Genomic DNA, 17466 nt, shown 5'->3' on the forward strand with positions numbered 1-17466 from the left:
TTCTTTCCTGGAGCCAAACCCAAAGCCCAGTGCATTCTGCATCCATCCTTACTCCCTGCCCTCCAACTTCAGAGGTGAGGTGACCTTTCCTCACCGGGACCCAGCACCCCTGCCTGCTCTGGCCTTTGTAATCTATGAGCGTGTCACCCCTGTCTTCAACTGTGCCTCAGAATAAACTTGTCTACTATCTACAAGGAAGCTTTTCCTCTAAGACGCATACTCTTCTAAGTAATTACCAATTGCCCCTCCTCACCCCTCCCACACATTTTAAAAAACAGACATCCTACCTTGGCTGTCCCCACTTCTCTCTCCCTCACCTGATACAGAATGGCTCCTCCCAACCCTCCACCAGACTGTTCCCACAGAAGTCAAACCCAGTGTCCCTTTTCATTTCTTATCTCACTTGAACCCTCAGCTGTGTTTCACCCTGTTGACCATTCCCTGTCATTTGGCTTTTGGGACCCTCTGGTGTTACCCTACTTAACAGGATGAATAAACTTCAGGCCACCCAGGGAGGAGAGAGCTGGACAGGCAGGCTCTCAGCTCAAGAGGGAAGCTTGCCCTTTGCAAGGAGTGGTGGTGTGGTAGCTATTAGAGGTAAGATCTATTAGGTGAAGTTTTGAGACCGGAATTCCTTCTAGAGACTAGTTTTGTAGACTCCATGTCAAGCTGACGAATGATACAATGATTTGAGGTGGCTGGAACTCAACCACAACGATACAGAGAACTGTTTATTCTTTTATCTTACTGGAAAAAAAAGAAAGTGCAATGGAGACTAGATCGCACTGTAGGAACCTGTTGACAATGTTGGCATTTCCCTCTCTTGGGGTGTGATTAGAAGTGAGGGAAGTGGAATTCAAATCCTCCGGGTCTCCCCCAGGAGTCTCTTAACAGTTAAAGCTTCCAAACTGTATTCATTCCATTCAATAAAATGGAATGAAATTTTCATTATTAAAATAGTATTACTTTTTAGTTTTAGTACCATTCTTGAAGTACAATTTGGTACTTGATTACATGGTATCTATTGGCTATTTTGATCCTTTCTTACTCCTGAGTAATATGTCCCTTATCGGACTGCAAAGGCCTTGAGGTCAAGGGTCCTTTTTAGTCTCATTCTCTTCTGTCATTGTTTAGACACTTGGAAGATGCTAGAAAAAATAAAAATAAAATAAAATCCTGCTGTTTAATTTAGCAAGTATTTTAACTTTTCATATTTCAAGGGGTTTTGAATGACTCTTGAATGCAGTAGATTATTGTGAGTGCAGACGTGCAATATAGAAAATATTTAAGTTATTTGCATCTCATGAACTGCAGGGGAGGCAGGAAGACCTCAACACCTCGGGAGGATTTAGCACAAAGTTGAAATGGCCTGACACCCCCTGTGTATATTGTACCAACCAGATATAAAAACCAGACTCCCAAGCAATGTTCAGAGCTAATTTGGCCTCACTTTATAATAAGCCCTATAAATCCTTGTAGTTCAGATTCAGTTCCTTAGGCCAAACACTCCAAGGTCCTTACTGTGGACAGCAGCTAGCCCTTTTGGGAACTTGGATCAGGCCTTCTGCAAATAATCAGATCAATAATCTGAAAAGAAATAGATTAGACAGAGAGGAAGGGAGGGAGAGAGAGAAAAACATCAATGTGAGATTGAAACATCAGTTGGTTGCCCCTCATACTCCATGGGGGATTGAACCCTCAACTTAGGTATGTGCCCTGACCTGGAATCCAACAACAACCTTTTTGGTGTATGGGATGATGCTCCCTCCAACCATCCACCTGGCCAGGCCTGATTTTTTTAAATCTTTTTTTAAAAATATATTTTATTGATTTCAGAAAAGAAGGGAGAGGGAGAGAGAAAAAATTCAATGATGAGAGAGAATCATGGATCAGCTGCCTCCCGCACACCCCACACTGGGGATCAAGTCTGCAACCCAGGCATGTGCCCTGACTGAATGGAACAGTGACCTCCTGGTTCATAGGTCAGTGCTCAACCACCGAGTCAGGCCAGCCAGGCAGGCCTGATTTTCTTTTTAAAGCCATTTTATTTTTAGAGAACTTTCCACTTTTCTCAGTTATACAGTCAGGTTGGGGCACCTGCCAGAAAATCATTTTCCCTTTAAAAAAAAATATGCTAGAATGTGAATGCAGCCATTGAATTCAAAACAGATTTCCCATAGTGTAATCCCCTGGGCATTACAATTTGTGGCTTAAAGTTGACTGAAACGGAGAATCTAGAGTTACTTCTCCCCTCCCCCCACCCCACCCTCACCCCGCCCCCCGGATAAAAGAGGATTAATAACCTGAAATCGTCAAGTCTCCAGGACCCGCGGGACAATCCCTCTTGTGCTGTAGGCTGCAGCTCCTGTAATTTTGGGAAAGACTGGCCCAGGCACTCTAGTCCCCGGGAAGGCAGAGGGAAGGTGGTACCTGAGCAAGGGTTGAGCCATTCAGAGGCAGCCTGGGGCCGCCACTCAACCTGGAGGAGGAGGAGCTGGCGTCCGGACACACCCGGACCCAGAGGAAACGCGAGCCTCGGCCGGCCAGGTGAGGAAGGGAACGCCCGCCCCGTCGCCTCCGGAAGCGGGAGCAGCCCCCGATTACCAGCCGGGGCGGAGCCGGCCCGAGCCACCTGGGCCGAAGCGAAACTGTGGGGTCTGGTCGGTGCACCCAGAACCGGGAACTTAGACTCACCTGTGCGAGGGCCAGAGGCGGGGCCGGGCCAAAACTCACCTGCGCCCGCGGAAAACTCACCCGGGAGCAGCCCCCGGGATCGCCCAGCGCGGAGGCGGAGGCGGAGGCGGAGGCGACCGGCTGGCCCCACCTGAGCCACCCTCCGTCCGCCCGTGCGCCCCTGCCGGCCGGGCAGCCATGACCTGGAGCGCCACGGCGCGGGGCGCCCACCAGCCCGACAACACCGCGTTCACGCAGCAGCGCCTCCCCGCCTGGCAGCCGCTGCTGTCGGCCAGCATCACGCTGCCGCTCTTCTTCTGCGCGGGCCTGGCCTTCATCGGCCTGGGCCTGGGCCTTTACTACTCTTCCAACGCCATCAAGGAGCTCGGGTACGACTACACGGGCAACGCGGGCACCGGCGACTGCTCGCTGTGCGGCGTGGCCGACCAGGACCGCGCGCCGCCGCCCAGCTGCCGGTGCGCCTGGAACTTCTCGCTGCCCGAGCTCTTCCAAGGCCCCGTGTACCTCTACTACGAGCTCACCAAGTTCTACCAGAACAACCGGCGCTACGGCGTGTCCCGCGACGACGCGCAGCTGAGCGGGCTGCAGAGCGCCCTGCGCCACCCGGTCAACGAGTGCTTCCCCTACCAGTTCAGCGCCAAGGGCGTGCCCATCGCGCCCTGCGGCGCCATCGCCAACAGCCTCTTCAATGACACCTTCACGCTGTGGCACCAGCGCCTGCCTGGCGGGCCCTACGTCGAGGTGCCGCTCGACCGCACCGGCATCGCCTGGTGGACCGACTACCACATCAAGTTCCACAACCCGCCGCTGGTGAACGGCAGCCTGGCGCTAGCTTTCAAGGGCACCGCGCGCCCGCCCAACTGGCCCGTGCCGGTCTACCAGCTCAGCCCCGACCCCAACAACACCGGCTTCATCAACCAGGACTTCGTGGTGTGGATGCGCACGGCGGCGCTGCCCTGGTTCCGCAAGCTGTACGCGCGCATCCGCCAGGGCAACTACTCCGCCGGCCTGCCGCGCGGCAACTACCGCGTCAACATCACCTACAACTACCCGGTGCGCGCCTTCGACGGCCACAAGCGCATCATCCTCAGCAACATCTCCTGGATGGGTGGCAAGAACCCCTTCTTGGGCATCGCCTACCTGGTCGTAGGGTCCCTCTGCATCCTCACGGGCTTTGTCATGCTGGTCGTCTACATTCGCTACCAGGACCAGAACGACGAGGCTGAGGACCAGGAGTGATACCTGCTTTCAAAGCATTCGCCCTGCTTCTTGCCAAAACTCTTGCAAGCTTCTCCCCCTCGCCCCTCGCCCCTCACCCAGTTCCAACCTAGCCTCACTTTTCCTCCTGTGTGGATGAGGGGACCAGAGAGAGTAATTGCACCCTATTGGGGGCTACCAGACTTGTTGGGATGTTTGGGCTGTGGAATATGACCACCTTGCAGGATCTCCCCAGCTCCTTCACCATTTACCGAGTTGACGCATTAGGTTTTAAGCTCCGTAGCATTTGAGAACGAAAGGGACTCGGTAGAGACTCCTTTTTCATCTGTTTAATGAAGAGACAGAGACCTGGAGGTGTTAAATAACTCATTCAAGATCAGGCGAGAGCTCCTCTGTGGCTCCTGACTCTGATTCCGGAGCATTTACCACTACAGTGGTTTCATTACTTTTTTTTTTCCTTTTTTTGGCGGGGACGGGGAGAGAGTGACGCCCACGAATAGCCCACAGAGGTATGATGATGTGGGGGAGGCCTTGCGTGTTTAAAATGTAGGTAGATTCGGAGGCACCATCCCCAGCGATTCCAATACAATGAGGCCTCGGTGAGGCCCCTGAAGCTGCGTTTTACCAAGCCCCCCCCCCCCCCCCCCCCGAGATTCCTCCTGAATCAGGAAACAAGGAGAATACTGATTGTTTCCCCTTTCCCGGGTTCCCCTGTGCCTGTGCCTGGGGCTGGGCCTGAAGCTATCCCCTGAGCCCAGCTTTTCAGGTAGTCCTTTATTCCCAGGGCCGGTGGCAACAGGTGTTGCAGGTTTGGTCTAGCACTCCACCTTGAGCCTGGAAGGGGACGTTTCAATCTTAGAATCAGGTGGCTGGAAAGGATCTTAGAGGGAAAGTGATTTTTCTAAGTCTTATCTGTGTCTCCTGAGTACCGACTCAGTCCTCTGTGTCATTACATTATGTCTTATGCTTAAAGAGAAAGGGCTAAGTTCCTACCTTTTCCCTTAGGTCTAAGAAAAAACAACAACACTCATTATGTTCTTCAATGGAGCTGGTTTGTTCCTACTAATTATGTTTAAATGAATGCTAAGGACTATACTAGTAGTCTTAATGTAAGTAGAATCATACGAATTATTTGAACATTTGAGATGTTAAATTCTGACTACTCTAAAAATATCCTAATATATACAAAGTTATTCTAAGAAGCAAAAGAATTTTTAAAACACTTTTTTATGGCTAAGGAACTTAAGAAAAGAACACCTTAGTGATATGTTAACCAGTTTGCTGGCTGAAAGTGGTTATATGGTATTCTGTCCCTGCCCGCTCTCTCTTACAGCTCCTTCCCAATTACTACTGGTTTTGCTCAGGCCTGTAAAGCAATGCAAGGCCTTGGAGGAGTTTCCTTTTAGTAATCAAAGAAATACTGAATTGTATTGAGTATTTAACATTAATTTTATTTTACTCGCGTTCTTTAAAAAATAATGATGGGTGGATAGCATGAAACTTCATGACATCTGGTCAGATCTTCAGGAATGTGATTTCAGAGATTCTGTCCCACTACTTGCATAACAAGTACATATATTTTAGCAATTTCAGGGTGTTGGTTTCCCAATTCCTGAAAGTGACACAATTGTATGTCAGATTTTAGGCTATGAAAATATGATCATTATATAGAGGAATTTTTATTTATTATGAATGTTTAATTCAGCAGCTCACTAGCTTAGTTAGCCCTTCTTTATGTTGGATAAGAGAATTTACTCCATTTTTTTTACTATGTAGCTGAGAGCAATAATGTATTTTGCTATCGGTGGTACAATATTCAGTCTATTGCTGTAAAATTTTAAGTGAGACTGCAAAATGTAAGGTATCTGATTAAATCAGTGAGTTAGGCCTTATTCTCTGGGTTTTTGAAAAAGAATAAAGGTTATGTTTGTTTTACCTTTGTTATCGCGTTTGCTTAATGCTTTTGAACTATGATCTTAAAGGCACAAACAGTACCAACCTCTTTGCTCATTTATTATTTGCAGACTTAATTTTTTTTAAATATATATTTTATTGATTTTTTTACAGAGAGAAAGGGAGAGGGATAGAAAGTTAGAAACATCCATGAGAGAGAGAAACATGGGACAGCTGCCTTCCTGCACACCCCCTACTGGGGATGTGCCCACAGCCAAGGTATATGCCCTTGACCGGAATTGAACCTGGAACCCTTCAGTCTGCAGGCCAACGCTCTATCCACTGAGCCAAACCGGTCAGGGCAGCAGACTTAATATTGCAGCAAGAAAATCATCTTTGAGAATATGGCGCAAAGTGAACTCAATCTTTCAGTGCTAGCTACTTAAAACAATTTGAACTTATTTCAACATCAACATGTAGTATGAATTAAATGATCTTCAACAATTGTTTGAATTTGGTAAAATGTGGTCAATTTAAAAATATGTATTTAGTATTAAAAGTAATTAATGAATGTGACTCTAGCAGTCTTATTCATATCTGCACTTTATTCAAATTCTGAATTGCAATTATTTGTTAGGTATTTTGTACCACAAAACCTCAAACCTTAAAAACAAAAATGTGTGAAATATTTTCCTGTGCTGTAGCATTTTGTTTGCTATCTCAGGATTCTAGCCAGGCTTGAATTCTCTGTTGCCCAGTAAATGTGTCCTACCTTAATTGGTCTTCTGGGATGAGGGAAAAAAAAGTGAACCTCAATAATGGGACTGGAAATGTGCTTTGACCTATCTTGATAAAATAGAATGCAAAAAAAAAAAAAAAAAAAAAAAAAACCCCAAACAACTAAGTGGCCAGTGGGAACTCCCAAAACATAATAATATAACAAAGATTTTTCCATGTATCTCCAGAATCAAATCAACTAAAACAACAATTTACTGATTGTGTTAAAAATCAGAGACAGCCTGGCCAATGGTGCTCAATGGTTGAGTCTCCCTATCAACCAGGAGGTCATGGTTTGATTCCTGGGTTGCCTGGTTGAAGGCTCTGACCCCAACCATTGATGATTCTATCTCCCTCTCCCTTCCTCTCTGAAATCAATACAAATATATTTTTTAAAAAATCAGAGACAAAATAATAATCTGAAATTTCCTTTAGTAACAAATGTCAATTAACTATATAACCACAGCCTTTTCCGCCTTGCTTTATTTTTTTATTCTTTATTTTAAAAAAATATATTGATTTCAGAGAGGAAGGGAGAGGGAGAGAGAGATAGAGATATCAATCATAAGAGAGAATCATTGATTGGCTGCCTCCTACATGCCCCCTATTGGGGATTGAGCCCTGACTGGGAATCCAACCATGACCTCTTGGTTCATAGGTCAATACTCAACCACTGAGCCACACCAGCTGGCTTCTGCCTCACTTTAAATCCATTGTTCCCTTCCTGTCATTGGTAATCTCAACAATCTTAAATTCTGAAAGAGTTATTGGTAGAGCTGCAATATAATCAATTTCTTAAATGCCCTTGGATATAAGTCATCAGTTACTGTCATAACAGGAAATTCCCTCTTTATTTTTATCAGGCATTTCTTTGCATTCCAGATATTGTTTCTGTAGCTAAAACATAGCTGACTCATTTTAGATAACAAATTTTTAAAAAAAATTTTTTACTCAGCCCCCTCAGAATAATTTTTCTTAATTTCCCTCTGACAAAAACAAAGTAGTTTTTAAAGTGTCATGAAGAAGGCCCTAGTGAATCTGAAACACATTAAGGTCCTGACGAGCTCTTACATGAAAGCAGCACCTTGTGTAAAGAATTTGCAAAAATGTTAACAGCGTTGACCACATACAGCCATCTCCCATAACTGCCCTAAGACTAACGATGTGTATTCAGGAAAGAATATTTCCCCACTGTTTTGGTACCTGTGCTGTGAGTCCCACCTTAGCATCATTGAGTAAATTAGGTCACTGCAACAAGCCAGTATCGGGGTTCAGAACCACTCACCCCAAGATGTGCCTCTGTAGTATGCAGATTGTTTTGAGCTAAAGACAGCTTTAGCCCGGACTCAAGAGAAACTTCTGCCCCTCAACTACCTAACAGAACTTGAAATAGAGGCCTTGTCCAGAAGAGGGTAAAGGCCGGATCAATGGTGACAGAAGGAGATGTCACTGGGGGTGGTGAACACACAATACAGTATACAGATGATATATTATAGAAATGTACACCTAAAACCTATATATAATTTGATTAACCAATGTCACCCCACAAACTTAACAAAAATTAACAAAATAAATAAGAGATGATGAGAGATGGCCTCTTTTGGCCTGTCTTTAGGATAGGGCATATTTCTATTTACTAAGCATGTTCTTAGCATTTTGCAGTGACTCTTTGAAGTCCCCCCGCCCGCACCCCCCCCCCTCCCCGGGGCACCTTACCTCATCTCTAGCTCAGGATGCCTTATACATCCTTGTTCTCTTTCTGTCTCTGAACCTCTCAGGCATGTGGAGTCTGTGACTCGCTCAGGTATGCGGGTTTCTCCTACAAATGTATATGTTAAATTGGGTTATTTTCTCTTGCTAATCTGCCACCTGTCTTTTTGATCATTAGACCAGTCAAAAGAACCTTGTAGGTAGAGGAAAGTGTTTGTTCCTGCCCCACACTAGAACTTCTTTATTTCATGTATGTGGATGAGCAGACCACCAAAGGACAAATAATATCCTGCAGCGGTGAAGCCCAACATAGACTGTTTGGGAGTGTAGAAAGATAGGCGAGGGCAAATAAAAGGGAAAGGTGAGGTTTGGAGCATGAAGCATTCTTCTGGGTTATCAAGGTGTACAGAAGGTGGGGGGGGGGGGGGCAGGGAAGGGAGCCCATAGCAGAGGGCAGAGCTCACCAGCAGACTCATGGATGACAAGGCCTTTGAGAAACTCAGTAAGCCAGAGGTGGGTCCCCTCCTTCTGAGCCCCTCAGCTTGTCTTTTGATCCATATGAGTATGATTTATCTTTTTCCTCAGAAGCCAAGGTATCACTGTCAAGAACCTTCGCTAATAGCCTTGCCCTCCACATTGAGCATTAAAGTTCCCACTAAAGTGGCTGAAACCTTACATTGCTGATGAAAACTGTAAACGATATGTCATTAATAATGATACTTTGTTCTCTAAAAGGCCTTTGTTCTGAAAGTCCAAGGTGCTTAACACTCTGTGGTATCATTAATCTTACTCATCAAAACACACAAGCTTTTAGAAAGTCATCAAGACTGATGAAGTAGAAGCATATTCCTTTCTATTTTACTCAGTTTGGGTCAAAATTCTCTAGAACTAAACAGCGCTTTAAATAAGAACATAACTTCTGGGTATGGCAGTGCTAGTAATTTCAACGGACCATTGAGTATTTTCAGTGAAAAACTTGATTAATTCTTCTTAGGATCTTAATAAGTAAAAAACATTTCCCATTCGTGTTGTAGAATCCAATGTGGAAAAGGCAACACTTCCCATTTATAGGAAGTGATGGAATGTAAGATACTTTTTACTATTCTCCTTCAGGGCTGTAGTGATTAAGAGTTATCTGTTAGCCAAAACCGGTTTGGCTCAGTGGATAGAGCGTTGGCCTGGGGACTGAAAGGTCCCAGGTTTGATTCCGGTCAAGGGCATGTACCTTGGTTGCGGGCACATCCCCAGTGGGGAGTGTGCAGGAGGCAGCTGGTCGATGTTTCTCTCTCATCGATGTTTCTAACTCTCTATCTCTCTCCTTTCCTCTCTGTAAAAACTCAATAAAATATATTTAAAAAAAAAAAAAGAGTTATCTGTTATATCAACACTAGAGGCCCAGTGCATGGATTTGTGCATCAATGTGGTCCCTTGGCGTGGCCTGCAGGGATCAGGGTGAAACTGGCATCCAACATCTCCTGAGGGATGTAGTAGTGTGCAAAGCAGCAGGTGGCCGGGGAGGAGCCACTCCCGCTCATCCTGGCCCAGCTCATCACAGTCAGCTGAGTGGTGCTCCCACTGTGGGAATGCACTGACCCCCAGGGGGAAGCTCCTGCATTGAGTGTCTGCCCCTTGGTGGTCAGTGCATGTCATAAAGACTGGTCGACTGGTTGTTCGGTCATTTGGTCATTCAGTCACTTAGGCTTTTATATCTATAACTAGTGGCCCAGTGCACAAAATTTGTGCATGGGGGTGTGTGTGTGGGGGGGGTCCCTCAGCCTAGCCTGCACCCTCTCCAACTGGGAACCCCTTGGGGGATGTTCAACCACCTAAACCAGCAGTTGGACATCCCTCTCACAATCTGGGACCACTGGCTCCTAACTGCTCACCTGCCTGCCTGCCTGATCGCCCCTAACCTCTCTGCCTGCCCGCCTGATCTCACCCCAAACTGCCTCTGCCTGCCTGATCACCCCCAACTGCCCTCCCCTGCCAGCGTGATCTCGCCCCCAACTTCCCTCCCCTGCTGGCCTGGTTGCCCCCAAATACCCTCTCCTGCTGACCTGATCTCACCCCCAATGGCCCTCTCCAATGGTCTGATCTCACCCCAAACTACCTTCCCCTGCTGCTCTGATCGCCCCCAACAGCCTGTGTCTCAGCCCTGACCACCATGGCTTTGTCCTGAAGGAAGTTGGATGTCCAGAAGATGGCCGGTCAACCCGGTCTGATTAGCATATTACCCTTTTAGTAGCGTAGATAAATTATATAGGATAGGATTGCTTACATGGGGGGGGGGGAGCCTTTTCAGCAGGAGGAGATGCTCTTGGCAGACAAAAATACATAATCCCTATATCTGGACTGATAGCCAGCCATATGCATTATACTGCCAAACTGGTCATTAAAAAATTGAACCGCTTTCTTACACCTTACACCCAATAGCTGTTGCCCTTAAAACCCCTCCTCAGCACCTACCTTAGGTTCTGCCTTTGCACTTCACCCAGATTTGGTTCTGATTGGTTGGTTTCTATGCCAGTCGGTGTCTCCAGGCCTATCAACAGGCCTGATCAGAGAGGCAGGGCTGATCAGCAGCCCCAGTGGAGGCCCTAGAGCAGTGGTTCTCAACCTTCTGGCCCTTTAAATACAGTTCCTCATGTTGTGACCCAACCATAAAATTATTTTCATTGCTACTTCATAACTGTAATGTTGCTACTGTTATGAATCATAATGTAAATATCTGATATGCAGGACGGTCTTAGGCGACCCCCGTGAAAGGGTCGTTCCACCGCCAAAGGGTTCGCAACCCACATGTTCAGAACTGCTGCCCTAGAGGAAAAGAGGCGCAGCTACTGGCCAGGTCTGGAGCAAAAGAGAGAGGCAAGTGCTGATCAACAGCTGCCACAGAGGCTATGGATCAGACCCTCCCTCTCTCTTTGGGCCTCTCTCCCTGGGCCTGACCTGCAGCCCCCTCAGCAGTCAGTGCTGGGTCGGGGTGCCCTGGCAACCCAGCACTGATTTCCCGTAGGTTAAGCCTTCGGTTGTTTTGGATGTTACAGACCCTGGGTTTTTATGTATTAGGATAATAAAAGCATGACATGCTAATTAGACTGGATATCCTTCCAGGATGAAGCCGGGGCTAGGCCCTGGGGCTACAAGAGAGGGATCCAGGCAGCCGCGGCTTTGAAGACCTTCTTTTGCACAAATTTCATTCATTGGGCCTCTAGTATATAGATAATTTGCCTTAAAAAATCTAAATTGTGATATTTCTCCAATTTTACTTAGGCAGATTAGCTCATGTATTCACTTCCATGAATCTGTGAAAACATTATCGAACATTGCACATATAAATGGTAGAATCTGTATCTCCATCCTAACTTCTTTCCAAGCTCATATTTCCAACAGCTTCTGCAACACACCTAAATTTCCTATACGCAGAGTAAGCTCCATGTGGTCAGCACGAAACTCTCTGACCTCTCCCCCAAAGCCATTCTTACAAGAACAGTCTCTCTGTTGCTCTCAATCCCCCGGCCCAAACCTGGCCTGCCTCCTTGAATCCTCTCCCGTTTCTTTCCAAGTCCAGATTGGATGTGATTCTATATCCCAAAGCAGTTTCATTCAGGTTTCTCTCTGTCACTGCTCTGGCCTGGGGCTTTGTTATTTCTTATCTGGAAACTGAAGGAGCCTCCTAATTGGGCTCCAGTTCATTCTTCACATCCCAGCCACCATGAGTTAGCCAAACCATTAGGTTACCCTCAACTTAAAATCTCTCATTCCATGCACAGCCTGTAGGACAAAGTCTACATTTCTTAGAAGAGCCTATAAGATCTTCATGGTTGACCTTGTTCTAAATCTTCATCTCTTTTTCCTCCAAGGCCCCTCAAAACCCAGCCATATTGAATGATTTGAATGCCTGAACCCAACATCCCCTTGTGTCTTTGCCGGTGCTGGTCTCACTCATCCACCGGACTGCCCAAATCTCCCCATCCATCCTCAAGGCGATGCTCAGAGTTTGTGTCCTCCATCCTCTGTGAGGCACACTGCAGGCCCTCCTGACCTCCTCCACTCCCTGGCCTCAGCCTGCTCTTCCCTTTGTGCGTATCCCATTCCTCTCTGGCAGCACTTACTGTGCTGCCTAGAAACTGCTTATTGCTTATCTAGCTCCATATCCAGACTGTTCGGTCTTTGAGAGCTGAGGATTTTTTTTTCATTCAGCGTCATCATTGCCAGCGCCAAGTTGAGTGACCAGCACATGGTGGGTTCACAAACATTTGTTGAATGATTATTAGGAAACCAACGATTCCATTACTTCCCTACCACTCAACATATTATTTCTTACAATATAGTTGGGTGCATAGGAAATAACTGAGAAAACAAAGAAGACATGGAGATGACACCGTAAACACTGCAAAATCTTCCAGTAAGGGCTGCTGGGGAGGCACAAATATTCTTAACAGCGTGGAAATGCTGAGCTTAAAGTCCCCATTGGAACGTTCTTCAATGTGTAACCAGGTTTTCCTCCATAAACTAATTTGCAGAAATGAATAGCAGTTGGGTTACATTAATCTATTAATAACGGGGACAGTTACTTAATACGCAAAGGTAATCAATGTCGTTCCTATTAAACTGCAGTGAGTTAATGGAATGTTTACACTCTTGTGGTGCTCCTTTTTACTTTCTGCAGTGCTAAATAATAAAACGTAAATGAACACCGCTTCTCTTGGCCAGATAACTACGCCAGAACCCATTTAAATAAAAATGACATTTGCAGAGAAAGGTCCAGAAAGGAAAGCAAATGAATGAATGAATGAATAAATAAATAAATAAATAAATAAATAAATAAATAAATGGAAATACTCGTCATCTTATTTGCCGACTGGTGTTTGGTTCATAACACTTGGCACATCTTGGTATCTACATAATAGCCGTTTTAGAACCATAAATAATATTTAACAGAGGTCACCCCCTAGTTATTTAAGTTTAGGGGTTTATTTCCCTGAGCACGAAGTAGCTATGAATGAATTATGTTTAGTCTGATCTGCCACAGAAGGGCCATAAACCTGCAAGTCACAGCAAACTGTGGAATATTACTCCAATACGTCAGGAAAATTGTACATGTAAAAGAGTAATGCATGATAGGGGAAAGGTATTTTTTTTTTTAAAGTAATATATGTTCCTGGGCAGGAGCTATAAAATGTTGTTATGTTAAACTTTCCTCTGATTCTGGAAAACAAGTTAAGAAATAGCTTTGCATCGTCAGCCCTAAGCCAGCAAAGCAGGCGCTGGCACCAGAGAAAGGGCCGAGGAAGGAGGGTGCGGCCCAAGTCAGGAACAGTTTCTCTCCCGAGGTCCCAGCACCTCAAAAAGATGAAAGCAAACAAAAGCTGCAAAGACACAAGAGGTGGTTTTGCAAACTTCCCTGCCAGTGACTCCTAGGCAAGTGTTTCTGTAGATACTCCAAAGTGAGGGTAGAGATCGTTTTTAGTGTTAAGGTGCAATTCACTCTTAAAATTAAACCTAGCTAAAACTCTGAAATGAAATTGTTAAGTACTTAACCATGCACTAGACGATATGTTAAGCAATTTCCCTCGGTTTTCTCATTTAATTTTGCCAACACTAATATCATCCCCATTTTGCAAATGTAGACACAGAGGGCTGGAAAAACCAACTGGTCCGAGGTGACACATGTGGCGAGAGGCAGCCAGGACTGCAGCCGGGGTCAGTGTGGCTGCAAAACTTCCTGCTATTCAGTCAATAGTGACACTGTCCAGACAATGTTCTAAACACCTATATTATCACACTGTCATCCTGTGAAATAGATACTATTAACTCTATGCCACAGTTGAGGAAGCTGACCCTCAGAGAGGCTAAGTAGCCAGGACAGGTGGTACCTGACAGCCACAATTCAAACCAGCTCGTCAGACTGAGGGACCATACTGAGACACTTGACTTAGAATCCTATATGAATATTAAGATTAATCTGCCCTGGCTGGTGTGGCTCAGTGGATAGAGCATCGGCCTGCATACTGAAGGGTCACAGGTTCAATTCCTGGTCAAGGGCACATACTTGGGTTGCAGATTCAATCCCCACCTTCTCTGGGGATTAAACCTGCAACTTGGGTTGCACGCCGGGGGCGGGGGGGGGGATGTGCAGGAGGCAATCCATGGATGTGTCTCTCACATCGATGTTTCTCTATCTCTCGTCTGTCTCTCTCCGAAAAAGCATGGAAAAAGAAATCCTCAGGTGAGGATTAACAAAACAAACAAAAAATGATCAATTTATTGAGGAACAGGAAAAGACAAGACACCCCTGAGAAAGAAGAACAGGGATTGGAATCCCGCTTGACCCATGGGAAACGAAGACTTACTATAAAGTTTCAGCAATTTACACCGGGTGATTTTAGGACAGGGATAGACAACTGGACCCATGGGACAGAGAGACAAGGAATCATCCTAAGATGAAAAGCTCAGAAAGGGTTACAGTTTAGGAGAGTGGTTACCTCTGAGAGAGACAGAAGCAAGTGGAAGGAAGCAAGGGCAGGCACCGAAGGTATTGGTAACACTCTATTGCTTAAAGGGGAAGGTGGAACTCTGGTGTCCATTGTGCGATTATTGCTGAAATTGTGCGTATAGCACAGGATTCATGAAAATACTAACAGCCTGGGCACTTCACCCTGCTCTAGTGGAAAGCATGGCCAGGGTTCTAAGACCAACTACACCTTCATGACAGTTTTATTTTTATTTATTCTATTTTACTTATTTATTTAAATTGCTTAATTCATTTAAAAAATTGTTCATGACAGCTTTCTATTCTATTCTGTTCTGTGGTGTTTTCAGGGCTTCTACAGACTCAAGTAATGCACAAGGTCAGACTAAGTCACCCTGAAGCATCTGTCACCTCGTTAAGGACCTTGGAGAAGTTTTCCTTTTAGCATTTTCTTTAAATTGACTAATAAAAATGATATTAGATGGATTGCTGCCCAACATACTCCATTTCAACGGAAAGTTTAGGAACACAGGCGCCTCTGCTGGTCAGTCTCCAGGGAATTCTGGTGGGTGCCGCGTTCCCAGTTTGTCCAAATACTGTATTAGGTTGAGGAGGATGAAGAGGCAGTTTTCGGAGCAGTGGTTCTCAACCTTCCTAATGCCGCGACCCTTTAATACAGTTAGTTCCTCATACTGTGGTGACCCCCAACCATAAAATTATTTTCGTGGCTACTTCATAACTGTAATTTTGCTACTGTTATGAATCGTAATGTAAATATCTGATATGCAGGATGTATTTTCATTGTTACAAATTGAACATAATTAAAGCACAGTGATTCATCACAAAAACAATATGTAATTATATGTTTTCCGATGGTCTTAGGAAGACCCCAAAGGGGTCGCGACCCACAGGTTGAGAACCGCTTGGAGGATCCATAGGACCAAAGCCTCCCATCGCCTCTTAGATGGCGGTTCCTCCTGTTTTCTGCATTAAGTGCAGAAATCTTGGGAAGGAAATGCGTGGCATTTGAACCACATTCCCTCGAGTTTTTTGCAAAGGTGAGCTCAAGCAGCCGAGCAGTGGGGCTCTGTCCCAGACTCTCACATTTTCCCTGTGTCTCACACCCCAGGGCTGGAGGTGGCTGTTGGGCGGGGGGAGAGTCTACAGAACTGGGAAGAGGAGGCTTCCACTCTGCCATCTGGCACCCCGAAGTCACCTTGTTGTGGCCCTGCCGACCCTGCCAAGGGCTGTGACCAGAGGAAGCCTGACACCAGAGATGAGGCTGGTCTCAGGTTGACGCGGGTCCAACCTGAAATGGGAATCTTGCTTCGAAAGATGTGCACTACTGCCCTCCGCTGGACGGAGACAGAATCACCAGCATTTAACTACCTCTGTGCCTAAGTGGGAAGGGGCGGGGGGATCTGTTTTTATGAGATTGTGTACGATCATGTGAACCACTAGCTTCAAAAATTAAAGTTCCCGAGAGTAAATAAAATATGAATGCTTATAAATTTCATAATAATTCTGTGAGTTTTAATACATTCCAATTAATCTATCAAAAAAGGAACTGACATGCTTTCTTTTAATTTTTATTCAAATAATATAGAATATTTTCTTCAAATATAATTCTAGTGGTTACCACCAATTTAAGATTTTTTCCTCTAAAAAACCCTGTTTATTTTAAAGCTGTGTCATAAAGGAAAGATTCCTGATGCTAATGGTGGAAAAGTGTATGTCAGCTACTTTGTTTTAACCTTAAGCACACACACAAAAAATGAAAAAGACGGCTACTATTTTTCTTTTCACCAAATAACTTTGTCAAGTAGGCATGGATATGTTATTTTATATTAGAAATTGTGTGTGTGTGTGTGTGTGTGTGTGTGTGTGTGTGTGTGTAATGAAAGACTGATAAATGTTGCCAGGCACCTCTCCTGGGAATATGAAATTGCCTCACAGGCTTGCTAGTCTGACAAATAATAACCTGTCAATGGCCACTTCTTTCAAGAAGCAAACCTCTAAGCCAGTCAGAGAAAGACAAGTATCACATGAGCTCACTCATATGTGGATTCTAATGGACAAAACAAACTGATGAACAAAATAGATCCAGAGACACAGAAGCATGGGGCACACTATGGAATCTCAGAGGGAAGGTGGGGGAGGGTGGGTGGGAAGAGATCAACTAAAGACCTTGTATGCATATATGCATAACCCATGGACACAGACAGGGTGGTGAAGGCCTGGTTGGGGGTGGGGGGGCCGGTATGGAGGCAGGCTAGAAGGGGTCAATGGGGGGATAAAGGGGGACCTATATAATACTTTCAACAACAAAGATTCAAATACTTCAACAGAAATAGAAAGAAGAAAATCTCTAGAGCAGTGGTTCTCAATTTTCCTAATGCTGCGACCCTTTAATACAGTTGCTCATGTTGTGGTGATCCCCAACCATAAAATTATTTTCATGGCTACTTCATAACTGTAATTTTGCTACTGTTATAAATCGTAATGTAAATATCTGATATGCAGGATGTATTTTCATTGTTACAAATTGAACATAATTAAAGCATAGTGATTCACCACAAAAACAATATGTAATTATTTATGCATTTTCTGATGGTCTTAGGCGACCCCTGTGAAAGGGTCGTTCGACCCCCAAAGGGGTTGCGACCTACAGGTTGAGAACTGCTGCTCTAGAGTCTCTC

General features: G+C 45.3%; 1 protein-coding gene across 1 annotated transcript; it reads left to right on the top strand.

Moving 5' to 3' along the window:
* The first annotated feature begins 2517 nt into the window (after nt 1-2517).
* TMEM30B (transmembrane protein 30B) lies at nt 2518-5847 on the top strand. Its single transcript, XM_059694212.1, has one exon. The coding sequence runs from the start codon at nt 2872-2874 to the stop codon at nt 3931-3933; it is 1062 nt and encodes a 353-aa protein (XP_059550195.1). The 5' UTR covers nt 2518-2871; the 3' UTR covers nt 3934-5847.
* Nucleotides 5848-17466: the final 11619 nt, after the last annotated feature.

Source organism: Myotis daubentonii, chromosome 1 (assembly GCF_963259705.1).
Source record: "Myotis daubentonii chromosome 1, mMyoDau2.1, whole genome shotgun sequence".
Classification (NCBI taxonomy): Eukaryota; Metazoa; Chordata; class Mammalia; order Chiroptera; family Vespertilionidae; genus Myotis; species Myotis daubentonii.

Coding starts and splice junctions, on each gene's coding strand:
- TMEM30B (XM_059694212.1), top strand. CDS start 2,872: ATGACCTGGAGCGCCACGGCGCGGGGCGCCCACCAGCCCGACAACACC.